This window comes from Penicillium odoratum (genome assembly GCF_028828045.1).
Source record: "Penicillium odoratum strain IBT 22623 chromosome Unknown utg000001l_segment0_segment0, whole genome shotgun sequence".
Classification (NCBI taxonomy): domain Eukaryota; kingdom Fungi; phylum Ascomycota; class Eurotiomycetes; order Eurotiales; family Aspergillaceae; genus Penicillium; species Penicillium odoratum.
Genome location: NW_026643143.1, coordinates 4399790 through 4422231, shown reverse-complemented (window position 1 = coordinate 4422231; position 22442 = coordinate 4399790). Strand labels below are relative to the sequence as shown.

Here is a 22442-nt window from a genome sequence, read left to right as displayed (position 1 = left end):
GCTAGGCTTATTGACTGATGAACACATAGTTTACCAAAAAAGGAGCAAAATCTTCTATTGAGGCGAAGGGTTAATACACGAGCGATGATGATCTTGTTTTTTGGAATCTGCAGACTTGCTTTCCAGGGGCACTATAAGCCTCCTGTACAGTAGCCTAGCACAAGTCTAGTATAAGGCCTTGCATTATAGTACTAGTGCATGAGACACTGATTTTTTATCTGCAGGCGTGAAGAAAAAACCGAATATTTTGCTTATTGTTTCGGGACAACTCACGAGAACGTGTTATCTATATACCAAGCACGCAACGCAGATTTACCAGACAAAATCACATTTCGACCATGTATATATCTTTAGGGGGAACGTAAGTACTGACTAATCCAATTCACCAGGTCTAAGAGATGAGGCAGACAATATGATAGATTGGAGTTTGAATCATAGCCAGAGAAAGCGAGTGTACAGAGGTACAATCGCCGGAAACCTTTCCAAATATCGCAGCACTGATCATTCCTTGCATTCTCACTAAGAGAATTCCAACGGAGACTGAATTGGCGTCAGGGACTGGTACATGTATTGGAGAAGGTTTTCCACATGCAGATCACGACATGCGAGCAACTGCGGCCTGCATCACTGCCTTGGAATACGCCACGAGGCTGTACGTCAACATCATGTGCATCCCGTGGAAGCTGAGTTGCCAGATCCTAGCAAGGCCGATGCGTTCCAGTGGCTGAAGAAAGTGAAACGCAAAAGACAGTGCACCGATGATGACCATCCGACCAAAAGCAATCGCCAATGGCGAAGCGCCGGTTACTGGCTCAGCCAGGGCATGAATCGTCGGTGTCAAAGACAACATGATCACCGATGCCAGATGAATGCAAGATGTGTCTGGAGACTTTTGGTTGTTCACATCACATAGGACCTTCTGAGGTAGGCTGCCAATCGCGATGACAGCCAAAGCCGATGTGTATCCAAGCTGTAGCCACGGCTGAGCTGGGAAAAGGAAGACAATGGTCGGAATTGCCGCTGTCCAAATCAAGAACAGAACTCCAGCTTGCAGTCTAAGCTGTTGTTCAGTGGATCTTTCGTGGAATGTGCGGAAAAGCTGATGAAAGAAGACACCTAGGTACCAAAGCATGACACCCACACCAAACGCAATCACCGCGAGAGCTTCTGGAATGGCCTCTTGGGACGAGGGGAAGTGGAATAGAAGAAACTGCAGGAGAAAAACAATGAAATAAGAGAGACCGAAACCGCTGATGATGGCACCGAGCACGCGGTCGGGTAGGTCTTGGGGATTGATTGCATTCATTGCGAAGCTGAAACTGACAGAGTTTGCTGAGTGGTATTCTTGGGTGCATCTCTGGATTTATAGAAAAACGAGGGAGCATATCGATAACCCGTATGTCTGTGAAAAAGTTTTCCAAATTCTGTTAATCACCAGAAAATGATTTCAAAACGGAGAGGTGAGATTTTCGACATCACTCAACGGGCACTAGAAAGTGAGGCCCTCTAAGGCTACTCGATCACCAGTTGAATTCATTCTCGAATCACCAGTCTCGAGTCTCTGGGAAATTTTCCCAGCTCACCAGTCTCCATGAATCGATCGCCTTTTACTTAACTGCCAGAGCCAGTTGGGGCTATTTGTCAATCTCACAGTGCCGAGGTAGCGTGTACACATCTTCAATCCTTTGCAAGTCCCGCCGCGTACAAGAATGAACGGGAACGAGCACATTGTTCGTGAACTTGGTCGACAGCGGGCACAGAATGCGTACTATCGTGATTGCTATGCCTTGTTCAAATTACTGCAAGACCTCACGGAACAGACGTCTAACGAACTACGGAGCATCTATATACCAGATGGCGATCATTCCGCCTACTCCGTCCACCGAATCTTGTGGCAGCTTCAGAACCAAGTTTCGGGCTTGATTGAACAGGCATGCGAAGCGCAAGCCACTTGCGAAGAGCTGTGCCCGGTTGATCTCGTCTTCTCCGCTCGGGACGTTTTGGAACCCATAAAGAGGCTGTACAACAATCCAAATGCCGCCCTGCTTGGCAGACATGCCATCGGAGACAACAAAGATCAAATCGACTCGCGCCTGAAAAGAACTAGCAGAAATGATTGAGGTTACAGCCTGGAATTCTTTCTTGCTTCGTGTCAATTTGTACTGTTCTGTTCACTATCTTTTCTCGCAACTTGTGGAATGGTCAAAGCTTGGCATGAAGTGAATGCGGAGATCAAAGCACAAGGATATGAATTAGGCGAGAATCTAAATATCAAGGCGTTGCATCTAAAAACTTCATAGCAGTCAAATCAACTCTCCCCGAACTCGCACCTACATGGGTTTGAGATCCACAATCTGCGCTGGCAACCGGCGAAACTAAACCAGCGCGGCAACTAGATACAACAACAGAAAGCCTGGAGTAGCCATATGATGAACGCGCCAACAGAGAAAGATACCGCTAACCATATTGCCGTGAACATCTGTCCTCCCAATCCGGCCCGGACGCCAAATGGGTGCAAGCTTGTTTTGATTCCCGCAGTGAAAAGGCCGTACATTACAGTGACTCCGACCGTGGCGACAGAGATCAGCAATGCCGAAGCCTATTCGTGTCAGAGACGTGTCATGAGAGTGATTTCGGTATCACTTACTATGCAAAATAGGGCAAGGAGTTTGCTGCCCCGAGCCAAAAAGGTCCTCCGAGCCCCAAGGATCACGACCAAGATGGTGGTGATAAATCCAGAAATGTAAAGGCCGATAATGCCGTGCGAAAGCTGTCGATAACCCGAGATGGCTATTTGATCAACCTTTGGCAGCACTTTGTCCATTTCGACGGGCGTAGAGTCAAGCACGGCGGACAGATCAAAAGAGAAAGACGCGCGAGGCTCAGAGCAAACGACCTTGGAGCCATCGCGTGATTTGCAGTAGCCCCAGAGCCCAACGTAATAGTACTGAAACAGATGTGATTTCAACTCTGTCAATTGAGCATGGATCGCGCCTTGAGCAGCTGACGTGGCCGCGGATACCTCACCCGCGCCAGCATTCACACTGGACACTACGTCGGCGAAGCTCCCTCCAGCTGCTTCGTTGATATCTGGGGGGTGGATATTGGGTATGATAGGCGCGTCGCGGATGACCAAATGATCGAATCTTGGAAAGTCGGTAAGATCGACCTACTTGATGGTTAGCCAGTAATGCATGGATGCAGGGTTGAAGAGCATCACACTTTCATGAAATACAAGCCTTTTGGAGCAGACGGTGAGGAGCAGCCGACAAAGACAAAGGACAGACAGACAAGAACCGCCACCGATAGAGACAATGCGATCGCTGAGATCATCTGGTCCAATCTGCTTCCCCCGGGGAGCTTCATAATGACTGCACGAGAAGTCGAACTAGGGTAGTGGTGTGGAAGAGTTTCAAGTGAGGTGCATCAGGACTTTCCAAGCTCTAATATTCCGTGCAGAGGGCGTCACGTTCAGTAAGAAGGAGGCGGTTGATGTCCCGAGGATGTCTTGTGAATTTGTACATGAAGCCTCACTATGTATCTCTCCTGTCTTTAAGGATCATTTCTTTGCGACAATAGTAAAGGGTCTGAATCTTATGTTGAGCTTTGAGATGCAGGGCTGAAATGTTTGCCCAAACTCAAGTGCTCACTTCTTGAGCCAGGCACATATGCCGACCCGTTACCTCAATGAGTAGGCGGCGCACTTTCGTGGTGCAAGAGTATAGCGAGGTGTAATTTGAACGTTTTGAATCATGAGCATATCGTTGTCGCCCCAATTATCCATGTTAGAGATCAGACCTAGACTTGTTATAAAGTTGCCTCGCGACAATCCTCCATGTCTAGATATTGGTGGCAGACTCTGACGTGCACTATCATTGAACCAACTTGAGCTACCATGGCGCCTACAAGACAATCAGAATTGGCAGATCTGGAGCGCAAGTTATTCTCGTACCATCAAAGTCACTTCCAGTTATCTGCCAGGGTGCACCTCTCACACCTGACATTCGAAAAAGGGTTTCGCGCATGGATGGATGACCGTGACAATGTCCAGCGCCTGGAGAAAACCCTGAAAATTCAAGGCTGTCGCCGGCTCATGGGAGACAACCATGTGCCCGTAGTTGTGCCCCGATCTGACTGGGAGCGTCGTGTGAGTCCGCGCTACGGCAATGGCATTATGCCGAGCTTGAATGTAGACCTGGACTACCGACTGCACGCGTTGGATCACGAGAATCTGATCGCAGCAGCCCGGAAGAAGCTCGATCCGGAAGACCAGTGGTGGATTGTGGACGTCTATGTGACTGACGATGAAGGTACGTTGACTGACCACAAGGTCTACCCCACGAGCTCTTTTCGATGCGGCTGACCTGATACCGTCTTAGAGGGTCAAGATCTTGACAGAGACGTGTTACAGAGAAAGTTCGTTCAATCCTTAAAAGAAAGATACCCGAACGACAACCGACCGCCCGACGGGCTGATTTACGAGCGAATCAACTACTACGAAGGGTACCTGGATGGACCCGAGGACCGATTGGCTGCCAACAACTGGTGGGTCATTTTGCAGGCAGTGGCGGGCAGCAAAAAAGGTGGATATCTGCGGCGATTCTTCAAGAATGCGGCCCTCCATCGAAAGTTGAACTCCTTGCTGGTCATCCGGGGACTCTGGGAAGGCATGCGGATTGGACTGCTACATAAAGTGACCGCCATGCACTGCGATGAGGTGCGTCGATATTCTGTCACCCTGAAATGAATGGGCAGATCCTGACTAACTTGGATGCCGCATGTAGCCAATGATCTGCTACTGGGACCTGATCTTCCAGACATTCCTGACACTGGTCGGGGGAAGGACTGATCTGCTACCTCTGATAGACGGGCGTACCGTTGGTTTGATACAAGCTCGTGCGCCAAAGCTCTCCACAAATGACCTACAGTTCCTGCAACTCCAAATGGACGAGGGAAAGCTCTTTGCAGAGTTTGAGGAAGGACAGCGAAAGGACATCTGGGAGCGATTGAAAGGAATCGATTATCCAATTCCAACGCTGAAGACGTTTTTCAAGGATCGCCTCTACTTGGAAGTCGCGCAAAGTGTCATGAAGCGTCTTTTCATCCAACCGCGGGACGAGAAGTTCACCATTGACACAGGGGTGTACAGTATCTTCGACACTGCCTTGCCCATTTCGATGTCGATGAGGAGGGAACGTCTGCGGTCAGATGTTCTGGAATTCTGGCGATTCAGTTTCCAGTATGGATTTGAGTTGACCGATCATCAGCGCCGAAAATGTCTCAAGAGCCCTGGCAATGAGCATACGCCGGACCAAGACACGGATCAAGCTTTTCCGCTCCGCCGATCAGACATGTGGCGGCATTTCTGTGGTATCCTGAGAGCCCGGGGATTTCAACCGCCCGGCAGCATGACGCAATCGTCGCCCGTGATTGAGCTACCGCCTTTGGTACCTTGCGACTACCCAGAGGATCCTTCGCAGGAGATGGATGCGGCCAAGAGATGCGGAAAGCCCTTTGTCGATACGCGGCAGGCAGATTGGTTTGCCCTGTCGGCCGAATCGTTACGGCAGCCTGAATCAGCGACGCGAGTATCGGCAGGGTTCCTCCGCCGTTGGGTCTTCAGAGCTTTCTTTGGGTATCTGATGGACCATGAGGGGAGCGATACTTCCGTGCGTCGCGGTAATGATGCAGACCAAGCGATACTGGACGATCCCACCGTCGCCGAAGGACCCGCGGGCCAAGGACCCATCGCCCAAGGACACCATCCGACCGCCCAGACAGCGGCAGAAGCTTCCCGCAACCTGCCGACGCGTGCATCTACTACCATGGCTGATCCGTTTGCTCCCTTGATTCCAGACTCAGCAAACAGCTTGCAGCGCCTTGGATATACCATGCACATCACGATTGGGCAAAACAGACAGACTGTGTATTTGCCAATCGATGAGCACTTCATAACCCAATTTTGCGAAGGGCTTCGGCAGCACAACTTCCAGGTCTTCGTTTTCGACGTCACTCCTGGGACTGGCGACGAAGTCCTCACTGGGATGACCGGTCGTGTTATTGTCGAAGGAGTCTATTCCCACTATATGGACTTTCCTGCCTCGGAGCTTCATGCAGAATTCAATGCACAATTCAGTGCAAATGGCCCATCTAGGAAAAGAAAACAAATCGGCGGGGAAACCCTGACGCAAGCGGCAATTAGTTGGTTGGAAAAACAAAAAGCAGAAATGACGTCACAGTTCATGGATGTCGGCGCGTAGGGACATTTCAGAGGTTTTCTGACAGGCGTAGAGCAATGGAATAATCATACGTTGTCTTGATTTTGATCCTTTCCAAATTTTGGGCAATGAAAATGAAAACCGTGATTCTTTACATATTTAGGACACCTTGACATAAGAAAATCTCCCCAGATGTCGACACAGTGATGCACTCTCATTTGAGAGGCAGCTGGTACAGACCCCATAGCCTCAAACCAAGCAGCGCACACACCGATTGAACAAAATCCTCGGCCATAGTATTTCAAACTTAGCGATCCAAATTCACTGAAAAGTAATGGAAATGTATATCTTCAAGGACTCATTGGAAACTTGCAGAGTACTGTGACTACACATAAATCGATTTGATTGTCTATTTACGAGTGGAGATTGAGTACAAACCGAGTGGTGAAGCATGTAATCTCCCTAGATTCACATCGGAAAAATAACAGGAAGTGATCAAGCAGCACAGTGTTGTGCTATCAGAGTCGCCACTCTCCAAAAGTCTACTGTTGCTGTCTCGGTAGACTTTTCGGAAAGTTTCACAGCAAGCCATCTAAGCGCAAAAATCGGCAAAGAATCTTTTTGCGCCCAAGAATTCTTTTGCTTCGTCGAGATTGCTCGCATCTTGCATGCGATCTGTGGCTTGGTGTTTGGGACTGTCCCCGGCTTCTGCAAGAGCGGATCCGCGCTCAGAAGCATACGGGAAAGCTGACGGGAGCCACTGTGAAGGAACTGGCACGCTCGTTTCAATCTTGGCCCATTTTTCTTCTTCAAACCTTGCAGTCTCGTCCAGATAGGGGCCATGTCTGCTGGTTTCTCATTTGGTGAGATCAAGCCCTTGTCTTCCGCGTCTCTCTGCCAGTTCGCGACTTGTTGTCGGGCAAGCAGTTTCCACCGCAGATCCTGCCGTGCCATCTGGTGATTCGATGAGCGAAAGTGGTGAGGGGCGGAACTGCTGGTTTTCATTTGGCCGGGCAGAAGTGAGTGCTCTGTATCATCTCCAGGTGTGTTGAAAGGCGACTCGGGCTTGTTGTACAGGAGCAAGAAGAGGACAACTAGGATACAGATGGGCAACTCATCTGGCTGAGGAGTTTGGCTATCAAGCGAATTTCTTCTGTGAGGTGTCATAGCGGGCTTGAAATTTACAGAGACAGGCATGGCCTCTCTGAAAGAATCAAATTCGATCCTTGGGATGAAGATAGAAGATAAGGGGTGCAGGTGCCGGTGGAGCAGCGAGGGACGGGATTCTTAAATATCATGGCCCGGAATCAGATGAATGAGTCGAAGTTTGAGGAGCGGATCAAAATATGCTTCATTGAAACCCTACATTTGGAAGCAATGTTCAATTCGGACTTGATGATGTGATCAGCAAAAATCGGACAAAGTCAGTTTTCTGATCCAAGTGCACAGAACATCATCCCACAAGTACAATACCATATTCATGAGGCGACAAGAGAGCTGCCTTCAATGAAAAAGTTTTAATTTGGGGCCACATCATCAGATAGACAGGTTTATACTCTAAATGATAGCTCTCGATCTACTTGCAGTCATGCGATAAAGCCAGAATAAATTCCCAAGCGGTTCAACGCGATATGCATGCCTTTTTGGCTGGCTTTTGATAGTCAATACAGCGCGTATCTTCAGAGTCAGCGGAGAAATGTGAAATTCCAGCAATATTGCAAGGGACTGCAGGGCTCTGCCTGATACGCGGATCAGTCATCGATGATGGCCGACAATGCATTGGTGATTCCTGCTCGCTTCTGTGGAATGACCGGAGAATGAGCCGGTGCAAAAGAAGCATGCAGACAAAGACCAGAGAACCTCCAAGTACACTGCCAAGCACCAACGCCATACCTCGTTGGGAAATCCGTCTTGAAAACTCGGTGCCATCCATGATGGCGCCATGCGTTCCAGGGGCCGGAGTTCTTGCAGTGGTTGATGAACTCGGGGTCCAAGTCCCGGTCTCCGTGTATGTATTGAGTAGCGTCAGCCCTTTGGGTTTAGCGGTCATATATGTTTTACCACTTCCAGTCTCATGAGAGACGCTTGTGTATGATGGCGATGGCAAAGGTTGAGTGGTGGAGTTATTGACACCCACACTGTTCCTGGCTCCCATGGGCTCCTCGTGGTGGGTGGAAACTCCGCTGCTTTTGGTCTCCGAGTCAGCCAGGGAGAACGGAGAAAGCCTGGGAGTATCGCGAGATGTTGGGGTTGATAAGGTCTCTGCGGCTTCTTCATTGGCATTTACCGTTTCGACTGGAAAGGAGGTGCCCTGGCTAACAGTAACCAATGGCCACGATGCAAAGCTCATCGTTACAGCGACATGGCTCGAAATATTAGCAACATCATCGCGAGAGTCACTGCTTGCCTCATGAGGCGTACTCGTGATTTTAACTTCCAGTGAAGCCATTGCAGAAGTGTCTTCTACTGGGGCGCCCACCTCTGTCAAGCTCTGGAAATAATCAAGCGAAGAAGATGGAAGCTGTGGATTGACATCCGAGAGCGTAAAGTCTTTTCTGATCGATGTAGAATACGGCTCAAAAACAGGCCAGGGGGTCAATTGCGATGCATCTCCAGGTGACGAGACTTCTTGAGTGATATCGACAATGACGACTGTCGGCTGGCGGGTGTCAGCGGACTCATTGTATCTGATAGAGCTTCTCATACGAGAGCATTGTATGCTGGAGCTCTTCGTACACATATCAGCAAGCATATCTGGGCAAAGGACATATCGGGGGACAAACGTTACAGTAGATATGCCGGAGATCTTACAAAAACTAGCAAAGAGAGACATGCCGGCAAAGCTAGATGTGTTACTTACTAATACAGTACCGTAGATACAGTATTACTTAGTTTACTTAGGCAGAACGCATATACATTTGACTGAATCTTCGAATAATATTTGATTGAGTGATGCTTGATAACAACGCCAGAGCTGTTTGCAAGGCTCGCTAACGGTCCTTCCTCCGCAGGACGTAGAATAAAAGTTAACAGTGCCTTAAATTTGTGACCAATGCAACGGCCAGTCTTCTTCGTCAAAGCTAAGAGAAAAGCATCTTGTTCTAATGGTCTGCAGAGGCAACACCGCAATCACGTGCATCGTGGATGGGCGCGTTGCCGATCCGCCGCGAACATCTCAGCCCTGGATGTGCGAGCAGATCGAGTCTCTATTCGCGACACTCGCAACACACACAACTGCGATATCGTACAGCATTCTCGTTGATCCGTGCATACTACAATCACCCAGAGTCTCCGATTGATCCACCTCTGTCGCCTCCATGCCCACTTCGCTCGACCCGCCCAAGCAACATGCCACCCCTTTCCTGGTTGCGAGCCAACACTGACGCTCACAAACGCTCCTAACTACGAGTCATTTACCTAAAGAATATCGACCAAAATGCTTCTCGCTACACTATACCCTCCCACCGTTACTCGCCGTGACTGTACGAGTAATCTAGCCTTTCATCAGACGCCCAGTCTCTGCATTGCCCATCGCTCGTGCTACAAATGATTTTCCATATATGGCGGAGGCCGAGAAATAATGGCAGACGCTCATGTCTGTGATTACTGTGGCCACGTGGCATGCGTGGGTGACTGAACTCAACAAATAGTCCCCAACTCCCGGAGACCAATCCCATTTACGGCAGGGTTGGTTTTAGGATCATCTTGACCGGTCCTGGAAGCTGTAGCGCTCCTAGAACGCTCGCTCAAGATCCCAGGGCCAGATCTTTGCATATGGGAATCTAGATGAGGTGTCCTTAGGGCGGACACGTTGGTCTTCACGTGCAGGCTTCTGGCCCGAGCGGGTTACCAGACGATTGGCCCTGGGATCTCAATCAGGGATCCCGCGAATGACTGAACCGAAACTGGGAATGCAATCACTGGCCCTGGGAGCTAGCCTGCTCCTGGGGCTCTTGAGCCATGTTCTGGAGCCGTTGTGTTTGATCTCAGGGCCAGACTTTCGCTTTCAGGGAGTGAAGTAGAGTGGTCCCTAGCACAGGCACTTTGGATTCACGTGCAGACCTCTGGCTCGAGCGATTTCAGTTGCAAAACCTTATCCTCGAACCTCAAACGGTACAGTGGTCCAGAGTTTGAGTGCATAAAAGGGAGAGCACACGCGGCGTCGTGAGACCTCGGATAGTCAACTTCGCCATCTGCTGAAACTGATCTCCTAGATCAATCTAACACGGCAAAAGTACACTGTCATGCTTCGCGAACTTCCAAAAGAGCTCTTGCTCTGGATTTGCAAGTTTCTTCAAAAAGACCACATTCTGAACCTATGCCTGGTCTGTCGTCGAACCAATTCTATTTTCACCGAGGCGCTTTTTGTGTGCCTTGTCTCTGATGAAATTCCGCCACTCTTTCGTGCCGTGACAGCCCAAAGATTAGACATTGCAGCGCGATTAATCGAGGAATACCACGTGAATATCGACGCTGAGTACGCAGGGCAGAACGCGCTCCTCCTAGCTATTGAGCTACGATACCCACAGGCCGTGGATCTGGCCCTGCGATATAAGCCCATTGTTCGCTGTTCTTGCGATTCTGGAGGCCGAGGCCCATTGTCACTTGCAGTTATCGGCGGAAATACTGCTATCGTTGAGCGGATTCTTCCGTCTCAGGAGATTGATGTCAACGATCGATGCTTGGACAGATTGTCTGCCATTGTATACGCGCTGAAGCATCGCGAGCACTATATCTTACATCTCTTGCTTGCTGACTCTCGAGCGAATGTCAACTTTGCAGATCATTTCGATCGGACGCCCCTGCAAGCTGCGACTCTGGAAGGGGATCATATTGCCACGCAGATGCTGGTACGACAGGCAGGAATCAAGATCAATCACCAGAGTTCCTACGATGATGCGTCTCTTCTCTTGGCTGCGAAAATGCTTAACCAACAGCAATCAGTCCGCATCGTAGAGTCTCCTCTCCTACATTCGGACCTTGATCTGAATATATCGGACTCCGAGGGGCGAACGGCCTTGTGGCACGCTGTGGATCGTGATCACCATGATCTCGTGAAATTACTTGTTAGCCAAAGGCATGTGAGATTGAATGATGCTGATAGATACGGGATGACGCCATTGGCCCGAGCTGCTGAGAACCCCGTTTTGCGAATTCTTGAACTGTTATTGAAACAGCCGAAGATATGCATCAACTCGCAGACTAGACAGATCGTGCCTCCGCTTTGGTCTGCATGCCGCGTAGGCAACTTCCACGCGGCGAAGGCACTCCTTCGTTTGAGGTCAGTCAAAGTCAACCAGAAAAGCCCTACTGGAACTACCCCGCTTCAAGTAGCTATCATTCTGAATCATCTATCCATTGTATCTTTGCTTCTCCGACAAGGAGACATGGTCGAGATCAATACCCGTGGTCCTCAACAATGGACAGCCATTTTCTTTGCCGCATCCAACGGGTATTTGGGAGTGACCAAATCGCTGCTGAAACATCCTGATACGGACATCAGCCTAATTGATGACCGAGGAAGGTCGCCACTTTGGTGGGCTGAGCATGGAGGGCATTCGAGAGTTGTTCATCTGCTGCGCAGGCACAATCGACTGAAGAGGCAGAAGCGTTGTTTGCAGCGAGGTGTGTCTCACTGAGCTACAATTCTAGATGTTTAGTGCTTAGTAAGGCGCTTTAAAGATGGTGCGCATTGTGATGATACAACCATTGGTCTCATACCTACGCAATCCTTTCCAAGGTATTACCCATTCTACTTTGCATTTCGATAAGATCAGATGAATCCTTTACTTGATGACCACATAGTTGAGTTTCCATAGCTCTAAGGCCCAAATTCGACGTTGAAGCTCCTTGCCAATTTTTTACCTCTTTTTCAGCTCTTCACCTCCTCTCTTTTCCTTGCGTCTTCCTCTCACGTTCACTTCTTCCTCACATACCGGTGACAGTACTCCTTATTATTATTGTGTTCATGTTGTGAAGCAATCAAGCGCGCCCGACTAAACTACAAATTGTCGGGGTTCAAGACAAGTTGACCGCGAAGCCTTTACCCTGTTCTGTTGTTCAGGCACCTAGTAAAAGCTTTGTCTTCCAATCTTCCAACTCCACCATATATCCTTCATAAGCGCATGAGGCAGATTCCCAGTCACATTCTTCTCCTTCTGACCCGCAAAATTCTATCTGCCTGATCAAGATTTGCTGGTTGTGCCAGAAATGGAACGAAGCCAACTGCTAGGTGAGTCTATCAGTGGAAGCAAAATGCCAGCCCTACTGATGAAAAATCATGCAGCTGCTTCTCCCAACCCTCTTTGTCTTGTACAGACCGCCGAAGCTACACCAAAGCCTCCATCAAACGACGAAACTTGCCAAGCCGACTTTCCGGATTTCGAGAAAGAAGATGCCGTTGACTGGAATTTCTGGCTCACCCCCGAAGCACTCAGCGGAGAAGGCCCACCGCCACTTGGATGAGAATTACGCAGCTAGTTCAACGCAGATAAAGGCTATTGTTGCGAAATCTCTATCATGCTATTCTACAGCCAATACCAGGGCTACCACACTTTCAGCAGGACAGTCTAGGATTCACGTCCCAAGTAGGCACGGCTAAGCTGATCTTGGCCGCGTGGCAGACTGTACGCAGAAGTTGGAGGCTCTGAAAGTTATACTCAAGCAAATAGAATCGTAGTCTTCAATCATACACTGATCCCGGAAGCAAGTGTTTACATTGAGTGCTATTGGTGCCAGTAGTATCATTGTGTACGATTGTGACTGTCTGTGACATAATGCGTTCATTTTCTGATGCTGGCTTTCCTACAGCTTAGAGCTCCATTGGACTTTACACCTAAGCGTCTGGAGCACCTTTCAATCTCTCCTTATACTGTGTCCTCAATAGATGGCTTAACAAGGTACGCCGCACCGAGAGACCGCAGAGCAGCTGGAAGGTGGATTTCTCAATGTAATTGCGAGATTTAGCTTCACTTTGGTCATGGAACAGCTCGAAGTTTCACTGACGTTCTTCACATTGAGAAATTTCAACCAACATCATAGGAACATGTTAATACCAAAGCAAGGCGAGTGGACATAAATGAATCCACAGAAGGGCAGAAACCAAATCTCAGGACTGGAGGCAAAAGTCAAAATGAACTGAATGCAATGGGTGCAGTAGAAATTGAGTTGATTTCATTGAAGGCAAATCGTACCGAGTCCCGCTCCGGTTGATTAGCAGTTCCATGTATGCAATTGGAAGACCTGTACTGAGTAAGGATTTTGAGGTCATCACAAGCTGAGTTGGACATGTGCCGCAGCAAAAGGACTGGGCTGCATGGAGATGAAGCTTATCGAAAACAACAAATGCATGATATTTTTGAGACAAATAGGACGGTTTGACGGAAGCGAGTTTTCGTTCCGGTCTTTAATCCGAGTATGGTCATTATGCATGAATTTGAGGTGAAGCCTGGAAAATAACAGACCAGCAAGCGGCTTGTAAGTACGGTCTACTTCGAATGGACACGTACCTTCATGAGAAATGGTTCTGATACGTCACAAATTTGAACTTAAAATGCTCAACCTTTTCGAAATCGAGCCTATGAGATTTCACACGACGTCTCTACCTTTTGGAGACGCAATGTGATAACACATTGATTTTCGAACCTGGCTTGACAAAAACACACTAGCTTTTAGATCAGCCACCAGGAAGTAAGCACGCCTCGAATCGTGAACGGATTGCATCAATAACGATGGGCAAACTTAGAATTTCTTAAAGGGAGACTCCATATTCTGTCTCATTCAATTGCATCCAAAACTCTGACTACTTTTTGAGACTTTACCGATGTAAAGTAATTCAAATCCCCTGTAACTGCTGCACACTTCATCAGAATAAGACTTTTGAATTGAACGTTCATCCTCTACACCCCTATATAACTCCTATTCTTTCTTGTGGTACAGTATCATTTCAGCTATGGCAGGGGTGGTATTTCAGGCTGAAAACACATTTGATGAGAATGAGCAAGTATTACTTGAGTGAGCAATTTTAACTAGATGTTCAAGTCAATGCAGCAGCAGACTTCGTGGTATTTTGTTAGTCCTCCAGCACCGACGTCTGAATGTTCAACAGAGGCTAGCATAGCCGATCGAGACTAAGATAATGCATCTACGTAGGACGGGGCATTCCTGAAATGCAATATTACCAGCAAGGCAACAATATGGAAATTGTCATTTGGTGCAATTCGATAAAATTGACACTAGAGTTTGTAAAATTTAAGGCAACAGTATGACAGTGGCCAGTAGAGCATCGAGTTCTCCTCCATGATCATCGATCCGAAACAACTACGGTCGCTTTCGTAGAACATCCCCGCATTTAAGCGCTTCGATCTTCCTTGCATTTGCATCCAAGCGTCACATTTCCCCATTGTCCCGTCTGGAACGACAGACCAAGATGCTGACAAGCCTAATTTCATATCTATCTAACGAATAATATCCCGCCACCTAGGCGATAGTCGCTACAAACAGTACTCTTGTCCACGCGCTGAAGAGTGCCACAGGTGTTGCCGGTGCACTAGTAATTATTCTTAGCCATGGAAAAATGACTCCACCCTGTTCAGGTTGCGCATTATTTTCGAATGACTAAAGGCATGTTGCTGCCTGATGTGAGATGTAGAAGCTTGCAATTGCGAGGGGATATGATCCCAATACTCGTCACATTCTTGCGCTCATGCCCAATCGGTTACATGGCGGTGTCACCGACCCGATTGAAACAAGAATGAGATTTTAACATTGGCGAAATCTGTTGAATAGACAAACGATGTCACTTGAGATTTCGCACACTTATAGTGTGGACATTTGAAAACTGGTTCACCCTCTTTAGTGGTCATGCGCTGCTGGCTCTGAGGAATCTCCGGTAGCCCCCAAAAGAATGTTGCATAATTTTCGAAATCTGCAAGTCTTAGTGGGGCCCGCAAAAAAGTAGGCTGCTTCACTTTTCTAAGGTGTGGGATTGTTGTTGTCTTCGCTTCTTTCTGAGGTAATCAGCAAAAATAAGCGTATTTCTTGCGTATTGTGGTGGTGCAAGAAAATGACTGATATTTTAAAAATTTACTGATAGGGTATGTGTTTTTCAGTTGACAATGGACACTAGTGTCTTATCCTTCACAAAGCGCTGAATGGTTGGATGTAAAGCTCGGATAAATAGATCTTTGAAACCGCAAATGACCTACCTACACGTCATCTTACGTCGGCATCCTATAAGAAGTGTTGTGGGAAGAATGTTAAATTAACACCTACAAATAATATTCAGAAGTGTACTTTAGCAGCAAATTGATCGTAAGATAAACCTAATATTTTAGGTATTCAGAAGTATCAACCACTAAATAAAGCAAATACAGCACCCATAAACGATCTAGGCCAATCAGACGTGCTTAGTGGGGCAAGATCGAACGGTATTTGAACTGGACTGCTGCCCTCCCCTCAGCGAGAAGGATTGGCCAAGATTTACATATATAACATATAACTCCAACTACCACAAAATGCAATAGCCTTTATTATAAATTGTTATTATTATTTGATTTTAGTAGTAAACAATTCCAATTCATAGAAGAACACTATCAAATAAGTTAGTAAATATTACTGCTAATATTATTGTAACTACTGTTCCAGCCATGCAGCGCTTGTAACAATTTTTTATAACTGTTATACAAGCTGTGGTAAGGTTTTTCGCGGATCATAAATAAAGATACGCACGAATTTTGGTAAAATATATTTAGAAAATGCAAGTTATGTCTTTGAAAAGGTATCTTGGAATTATTTCCAACTGGTTCAAATCCAGAAAAAGATTTTTTTTATGGAGCTTTAAGAGTTGTTGAAGGACGCTATTGGTCTCTGCACTACCATGGCTTCCCGCCGGAACTTGCCGCAGTGGAGGTGAATGTTGGCTGTTCAAGCATTCGCGTGCAGCTTCACAAATATGAAGGCATTGTTTGGCCATATTTCTCTCGTCTTCCAGGTCTTGGACAGCGTCCCGCAGTAGAAATGATTCTCGATTTGTCAAATGTATGATACAATATCCAACAGCTTTACAAAAACGCAGGCATTGTTCGATCGCTTCTCTCTCCTCTTCCATGTCGAAGGCACCAGTGTTGTCGAGAGTACATCGTTGTAAACGAACTTCAAGACTATGTTCGGTGTCTAGAATCCTCTCATTGTATTTTTGAAGATCTTCGTGGCAGGTGTTTTTCGTCAGTCTTATAAAAAGATGTCAGTAAAATCCGAAGCAGACAAGGTATCAAGACTGACATATGACAAGCATACAGACCAACCAAGATCATTGATCTATGATCTGAGAGTATGTCTGTGACCTCGTTGATATTTTTCCTCTTCGATGTGAACTTGTTCCAATTTCGAAAGCCGGTATTTGATTTTTGACTGAAAGAAATCACTGATTGTGCTTTCGCCTCATTGCACAGCCCCTGGCGTCGCGGATCCACCCCTTTCTTGTCGTCAACGTCGTCCTCCGGCTCGGCCGCATCCAATCCGTGACCCTCGAAGGCACGCTGACCCTCGAAGGCACGCTGCAATGATGCTGGCCAATAGCAAATATACCAAATACTCAACTGGCGTCGGCCCATGCTACATTGTGAGGCAATTGCTGCAACTAACGACCGCGAGAGCACAGTCTAGCCAATAGAGATGTGGCTGGCTATTTCAGCAGCGGTGGATCGTTGTTTGCGAGGGATTTCTCTCAGCATGTGAGGCGGAGCTAATGACGGCAAACTCTAGTCTGCGGTTATGAATCTGGCGTGCTTGGTTACAGTGGTATGGAATACAGAAGCTGGTCAGGGTCATTCCGCCCCGCAGTCTTTTAAAAAAGACCACAGATTTATCCAGATGGCAAACAACATTGGGATTCAATCCTCTCAGGCTAACTCTCCCCCTCTGTTCCCCTCCCGAGCCCCAATTTCCCACAAGCTACCTATTTTCTAAGTGACTTCAATCGCTAGTTACAGCACCGCCCGAGATATTTTTGACCACGAAACCCTTCTCAGGACAAAAGGCAACCCCACCGGAACTCTCGATATTTATCTAAGCTCCTCCGAGTCCAACATCACAGCCTCAGATAATCCGACATTTCATTCTCACAAATCCGACTTGCACCCTCTTCCTGCCCGACCGCCAGTAGAGTTGCTTGGAAGACAGCCTGCCACAAGAGATGAACATTCCGTTCCAGCCCGTATTGGAGAATAATACATCATGCATTGACTGAGATCTTCGGATTCGAGGACATTCCAAAGGAGAATGGGGAGTGTTCGATGATATGATATGTGATTATCTGATCCTAGAGAGTCTCAGCACCCATGAAACTTTGAACCGGAGGCTCGCTTTCACTTCTGGTCGGCACTCGTAAGACAGCAACGCTGGAAGCCCTGATCTAGCAATACTGAAGGAACGCCACTCTCGACATGTTAAGCAGACCCCAGCAGCAAATCCACTTCTAGCGTCGTGGACCCTCCTTATTGCTCATTAGATAAATATGCCCTTAAGTCTTGCAGGCAGTATCCCGGCCCAAGTGAAGAGAATAGAAATGGCTTTCATATATGTGAAACAGTTCTTTATCTTTATTATTATTATTATTTGTAATGAATTCAAGTGATATACTCGTCGGATATAGCTACTGTCTTAATGGATTACAAACTCGAGGGAGCGTGTTAATGGCCGCAGTTTCGATCGTAGGCAAGATACATCGAAGTAGACTTTTAGAAGTGTCTTAGCCTAGGTCAATAGAAGTCTTGGGTTGATAAATAAACAAATCACTTGGCGTTAGCATTTGACTGACAAGCAATGCTTTTAAATGAACAAAAAGGTCTCATCCGCCGATCCAATCAACCAAGTTTGAAGGTCTCCGAAAGCGTCAAGGTCGTTTTTTTCAAGCGAAATATCGACAGCAGGATCGTGCCAGTGGTGGGTTCTTTTCGTTTGGGTGTGGCGCAACGATTCACCGATGTATCGACAGCTATCGAAATCGATGAGAACAAACGTACCATCTTCATCAAGCATAATGTTTGCGGGGTTGATATCATTATGGACAAGGCCAAGCGAGTGAAGGTGTTTGATGGCGGCCAAAAGCCCTTCTAGGCTACTTTTCATATTCGCGTTCACCAGGCCGCGCGCACTTGACAGGAAAGCAACCTTGCCCAGGCGTTGGGGATTGACCGCCTCAAGTAGCGTCAACGTATATTTTCTGAAGCATAGCCCAGAGACTCGGCCGTGAGTCTCCTTGTAGCCATAATAGGTTGCGATGTTCGGGTGGGGATTCTTGCGAAGAATTTCGCAGGTTTCGACTTCGCGAGCGATTTGCTGTTCAAGATTTCCATCGACATACGCGAGGAGACTTGGTGTTTTCACATAGATCGCTGACCAAGTGGTATGGACTTGTGGGCCCCTGTCCTCAGTTGAAATTTGCTTGACTTCTTGGAGATCGTCCAGCGTCTTTGGCAAATGTAATCGATTCGTCCATTTCCCGGAATACAGTATGCCATTTTCTCGAACAAAAATCTGGACATAGGAAAATTCCACTTTGCCATCAATCCTTCTGAAGGCTTCATTCTTTTGTATGATTTCCATACTTATGGGAAAAATAAGATCTGGTAAGCTGTGCTGACAATAACAGTGTTAAATTGGAAAGGAAAAGGCGGATGTTGGCTTAAAAGTTTTAGCTACACGTGACTTTACGCGATGAAATGATTGGGTCCCAGTGGCCCCTTGAGCTCTCTTGGAGCCCTTAGGTCTGCAGTCAGCTGTTGGTTGTAATTGTCGCAAAATAGTATGACTTCTGAAGCTGACCATCTCATAACATAATTTTTGAGCTGACCCTCCCTGCAAACAACCAAACTCTAAAATCAAGCAACTCAAACGGTTTCGTGGCCCCTAAGAGCTAGACCCTATCCACTATGGTTATCGTAGCGGGGTAGGCGGGGATAAATCTCATGCTAGTCGTCATTCAGGCCCACTTCAACCAAGGAAAGATTATCAGTGCTGCCTAAAAATTTACTGATTAAATTTGGACGTTGCTCCACTAGTCAAAATAAACTAATTTTGATACACTTCTCACACCCTTTCTTGAATCCATACCCCTGTACTCCTTCCCCCCCCCCTTCCCCCTATCCTGCCCGCTGATAAAAAGCCATCTTGACTTTGGCTCTTTTATTTGGGCTTGTATGCAGCTGAGTCTTCACAGTTTGGATCCATACAGTCCCAGGTTTTCTTAGGTGTATCAGCAGACACGGAAGACCAGTGGCAACAGTTGGTGATTTCAATTGGCTCTCGAACAGCCATCTACAGATTGATTTAGTTTCAGGATGTAATCCACTAGTGACGACTGCCTTACCTTGGGGAGGCTTAAAAATGTAGGTGGACAATATCAGAAGTCGTCTAGACCCAGTATGTGGAAAAGTGAAGAGGTTGAGGTTGATATGTATCGCACAGTCAGAATTTTCGTATCTCTGGCTCAGGGCTTAGAATTATGAAGTGATTGAGGACTAGAAAACTGCTATATTACCTGCGATATTTATATCTTAGATCACGAACATCCCAGAACCAACTTGCATAAGTCGAGCGGAGAGCCCTGTCTACGAGACGTGAATACCGCGTCCAAAAGGGCTCGAGTGTTGTACAATGGCTCGGTCCTTTGTAGCACCTGTCTCTGCGGCACCTATCAACAGATACCATGATTGGCTGAGTGTAGTCTAGTGCTTTGAGGTGACCACCATGCATTTGTGAATGAGCGGCTCAGGGCCAGTCCCTTCTTAGCGCCTGGCCGCCCACAATCTAGACCAGCGGCTACGTCAGTGAAAGAGCAGATCCAATTGGGGCACCTTGCGCCATCGATTCTTGGCCGAAAGGCGAGTTTGAGGGTCTAGCACGTGTGGGATTGGTGGACTAAGGTCGCATAAATCTGCACAGTCTTTCCGCTCAAGCCAGAGATTGGACTATTGCCCCACTTTTCGGACCTCAGCATGTCTAGGCTGACACGGCAAAGAGCATCAACCAATGGCGAGTACGGCTTTGCACGCGACACGGTGCCCTGAGAGTGGTGGGAGCTGCATGCACTCGCTAGGGTTCCATCGATCCGCAAGAGCACAGCCCCGCAACGCACGTTGTCTGGAAGGCTATAATAAGGCTGTCGTTCGACTGTCTTTCGACTTTTTTTCGACTCCTTTTCGACTAATTTTTGACATCGAAAGCTCGAGGTTATGACATTGATTTATGGTATTTAGCGCTTTTTATCGACGCGCTCTTAGCTCCCTTTCGACGAAAGCTTCACTTGCATATCCTGAAGCATGACTCTGACTCTTAGTAGTGCCTTAGCGCAGCTTGTCCAGGCTTCAAGAGATGTTGAACGTCGGAACGACGTGAAAAAAACAGAAAGGAAAAAAATCAAGGCAGCCGCCACATTACTGAGGAATGGGTACCCACCCCAAGACGCCGTCGGAGCCGGTCGACAGTCAACCTATCTCACCTTCCTACGCAAAGTTCTACAGCTGAATGGCCCGTCGATGGTCGTTCTTTGTGCTATTGGCTTGGGACTGTCGGCAATTGCTATTGCAAAGGAAAGTATACAAATTAATCTTCCATATGAGATCCAAAATCACTCTGGCCTTGACAACACTGTACTCCGACGGCTCGCACGCCAGTATTTCAATTTTGTCCTCTACCCAGAAGCTCCACAGGCTCCCCAGGCTCCCTTGCAAGCCGATGATGGAACAGTGAGCCAAGTCTCCGAGACTGAAGACGCTCTCGAGCCTCAGGAGCGGGGGCAGGGAAGCTACCAAACCCTTCAACCGATATTCAGTATGACATCTAATCTTGTGAGTCATGCTGCTAGCTAACATGGTGAAGGGCCACCTGCAGTGGTCATGTCGCCGGATTTGTCGACATTTCAGCCCGGGAAGCAGCAAGACATAGGTATGGCCTTGGCACAGAGTGGATGATGACTGGCTAATCGACCTAAAGACCCTTTGACCGGAGATGTCTACGAGCTCAACGTGCAAGACATTCGAGATATCATACAATCGGGTCAGATATCAGGCCCGGTATGGCTCACAGACACGTATGGAGTGAACACGACATCTTTTGTTACAATTCCAGTCAGTAACGAGCTGACGGATCAATTAATCTTACACCGTCCATTGGCAGCATGGAACCAACCGCCAAACTAATCTGCATCCTTTGCTATTATATATCCAACTTCAACGACGCCCGATGCTCTGAAGCGCCAAGTATCTCTCCATGGTATGATGATCCGAAAGCCTTCTTCCTCAGTTCCAACTCCGTCGACGTATTCACCGCTTTCTTTCTCGAAAATCCGTATTGCGCCTCTGTTTTGAACAACATTCACGACAATTGCAACCGTTCTCGGCGGAGGGGTAGTCTGAACACCTTTTGATGGTGTCGACCAGTTTATTCGATCGCATAAGTCACATTTTACCTGGGTTAGTTAGTATTCTTCTCAGAGATGAACATCTAACATGTTATTCTCACTTCTTTCTTGCATTCCTCGAGAATCCCGCTGTCTGATGAGCTTTCGGTCCGAACTTTTTTGGCTGCCTTATCCATGGCACTGGTCTCCTTGAGCGCTTTTCTTGTTGCACACAAACTTGCCAGGGAGATGTAATGCTTTTGTTTGTTAGAATCTATTAAACGTACGCCAGATAAGAAGAGAACGCGCTTGACTTACGTCGCCGTTTGGTCGATGAGATCAAGGATAGTCAACAATGACTCTGCATTCAAGTTATTTCCTTTCAGATAACTAGAATTTTATGTCAAGTATCGATGACCACAGTCATTTGGGGCTGTACCTCCTTTCGAGTCAAGCAGCAGTCGTTGTGATGCGCTGGCAAATGGGTGAGTGGGCAGGTGAGGGGCAGGAAGAAATCCGCCTTTATATTATCACGTGACATTCCTTTGCCCGAGGAGTTGGGCGCTGGTCTCTTGTCGAGACCTGACTGATCAAACAATGACATGAATAATGTTTAAGCTTAAAGACCAGGGTGTCTCGCCATTTTCAAGATGGACATAATTAAAACAATCAAGTTCGAATTTTTGGACTAATATTCCCAAGTCCCTGTAAAATTAGTTCATCTATCTAAATTTAAATATCAATCCAAAATAAAGTTGGCGGAGATCAAACTGCTCAATTCATCGAATTTTCGTCGAAATATCGCTAAAAGTTCGACGATGTTT

At 47.3% G+C, this 22442-nt stretch overlaps 11 protein-coding genes across 11 annotated transcripts; 5 read left to right on the top strand and 6 right to left on the bottom strand.

Annotated features, from left to right (window-relative positions):
• Positions 1 to 595: 595 nt before the first annotated feature.
• N7520_001646 (uncharacterized protein) lies at positions 596 to 1306 on the bottom strand (the record flags this gene model as incomplete). The annotated part of the gene is made up of 1 exon (XM_057135581.1): positions 596 to 1306. One exon carries the CDS (start codon positions 1304 to 1306, stop codon positions 596 to 598), a length of 711 nt encoding a protein of 236 aa, XP_057001517.1.
• A 403-nt stretch (positions 1307 to 1709) lies between these two features.
• On the top strand, positions 1710 to 2120 carry N7520_001645 (uncharacterized protein; the record flags this gene model as incomplete). The annotated part of the gene is made up of 1 exon (XM_057135580.1): positions 1710 to 2120. The coding sequence occupies one exon, from the start codon at positions 1710 to 1712 to the stop codon at positions 2118 to 2120; it is 411 nt and encodes a 136-aa protein (XP_057001516.1).
• Positions 2121 to 2392: 272 nt separating this feature from the next.
• On the bottom strand, positions 2393 to 3366 carry N7520_001644 (SUR7/PalI family protein; the record flags this gene model as incomplete). Its single annotated transcript, XM_057135579.1, has 3 exons — positions 2393 to 2599; positions 2648 to 3169; positions 3223 to 3366. 3 exons carry the CDS (start codon positions 3364 to 3366, stop codon positions 2393 to 2395), a joined length of 873 nt encoding a protein of 290 aa, XP_057001515.1.
• A 529-nt stretch (positions 3367 to 3895) lies between these two features.
• N7520_001643 (uncharacterized protein) lies at positions 3896 to 6260 on the top strand (the record flags this gene model as incomplete). Its single annotated transcript, XM_057135578.1, has 3 exons — positions 3896 to 4310; positions 4380 to 4717; positions 4785 to 6260. The coding sequence occupies 3 exons, from the start codon at positions 3896 to 3898 to the stop codon at positions 6258 to 6260; spliced, it is 2229 nt and encodes a 742-aa protein (XP_057001514.1).
• A 453-nt stretch (positions 6261 to 6713) lies between these two features.
• Positions 6714 to 7385, bottom strand: N7520_001642 (uncharacterized protein; the record flags this gene model as incomplete). The annotated part of the gene is made up of 1 exon (XM_057135577.1): positions 6714 to 7385. One exon carries the CDS (start codon positions 7383 to 7385, stop codon positions 6714 to 6716), a length of 672 nt encoding a protein of 223 aa, XP_057001513.1.
• Positions 7386 to 7839: 454 nt separating this feature from the next.
• N7520_001641 (uncharacterized protein) lies at positions 7840 to 8970 on the bottom strand (the record flags this gene model as incomplete). The annotated part of the gene is made up of 1 exon (XM_057135576.1): positions 7840 to 8970. The coding sequence occupies one exon, from the start codon at positions 8968 to 8970 to the stop codon at positions 7840 to 7842; it is 1131 nt and encodes a 376-aa protein (XP_057001512.1).
• Positions 8971 to 10462: 1492 nt separating this feature from the next.
• N7520_001640 (uncharacterized protein) lies at positions 10463 to 11857 on the top strand (the record flags this gene model as incomplete). The annotated part of the gene is made up of 1 exon (XM_057135575.1): positions 10463 to 11857. One exon carries the CDS (start codon positions 10463 to 10465, stop codon positions 11855 to 11857), a length of 1395 nt encoding a protein of 464 aa, XP_057001511.1.
• A 571-nt stretch (positions 11858 to 12428) lies between these two features.
• N7520_001639 (uncharacterized protein) lies at positions 12429 to 12683 on the top strand (the record flags this gene model as incomplete). The annotated part of the gene is made up of 2 exons (XM_057135574.1): positions 12429 to 12450; positions 12505 to 12683. 2 exons carry the CDS (start codon positions 12429 to 12431, stop codon positions 12681 to 12683), a joined length of 201 nt encoding a protein of 66 aa, XP_057001510.1.
• A 3567-nt stretch (positions 12684 to 16250) lies between these two features.
• Positions 16251 to 16831, bottom strand: N7520_001638 (uncharacterized protein; the record flags this gene model as incomplete). Its single annotated transcript, XM_057135573.1, has 2 exons — positions 16251 to 16391; positions 16643 to 16831. 2 exons carry the CDS (start codon positions 16829 to 16831, stop codon positions 16251 to 16253), a joined length of 330 nt encoding a protein of 109 aa, XP_057001509.1.
• Positions 16832 to 18047: 1216 nt separating this feature from the next.
• Positions 18048 to 18824, bottom strand: N7520_001637 (kinase-like protein; the record flags this gene model as incomplete). Its single annotated transcript, XM_057135572.1, has 1 exon — positions 18048 to 18824. The coding sequence occupies one exon, from the start codon at positions 18822 to 18824 to the stop codon at positions 18048 to 18050; it is 777 nt and encodes a 258-aa protein (XP_057001508.1).
• Positions 18825 to 20539: 1715 nt separating this feature from the next.
• N7520_001636 (uncharacterized protein) lies at positions 20540 to 21418 on the top strand (the record flags this gene model as incomplete). The annotated part of the gene is made up of 3 exons (XM_057135571.1): positions 20540 to 21050; positions 21099 to 21164; positions 21213 to 21418. 3 exons carry the CDS (start codon positions 20540 to 20542, stop codon positions 21416 to 21418), a joined length of 783 nt encoding a protein of 260 aa, XP_057001507.1.
• Between the last annotated feature and the right edge of the window lie 1024 nt (positions 21419 to 22442).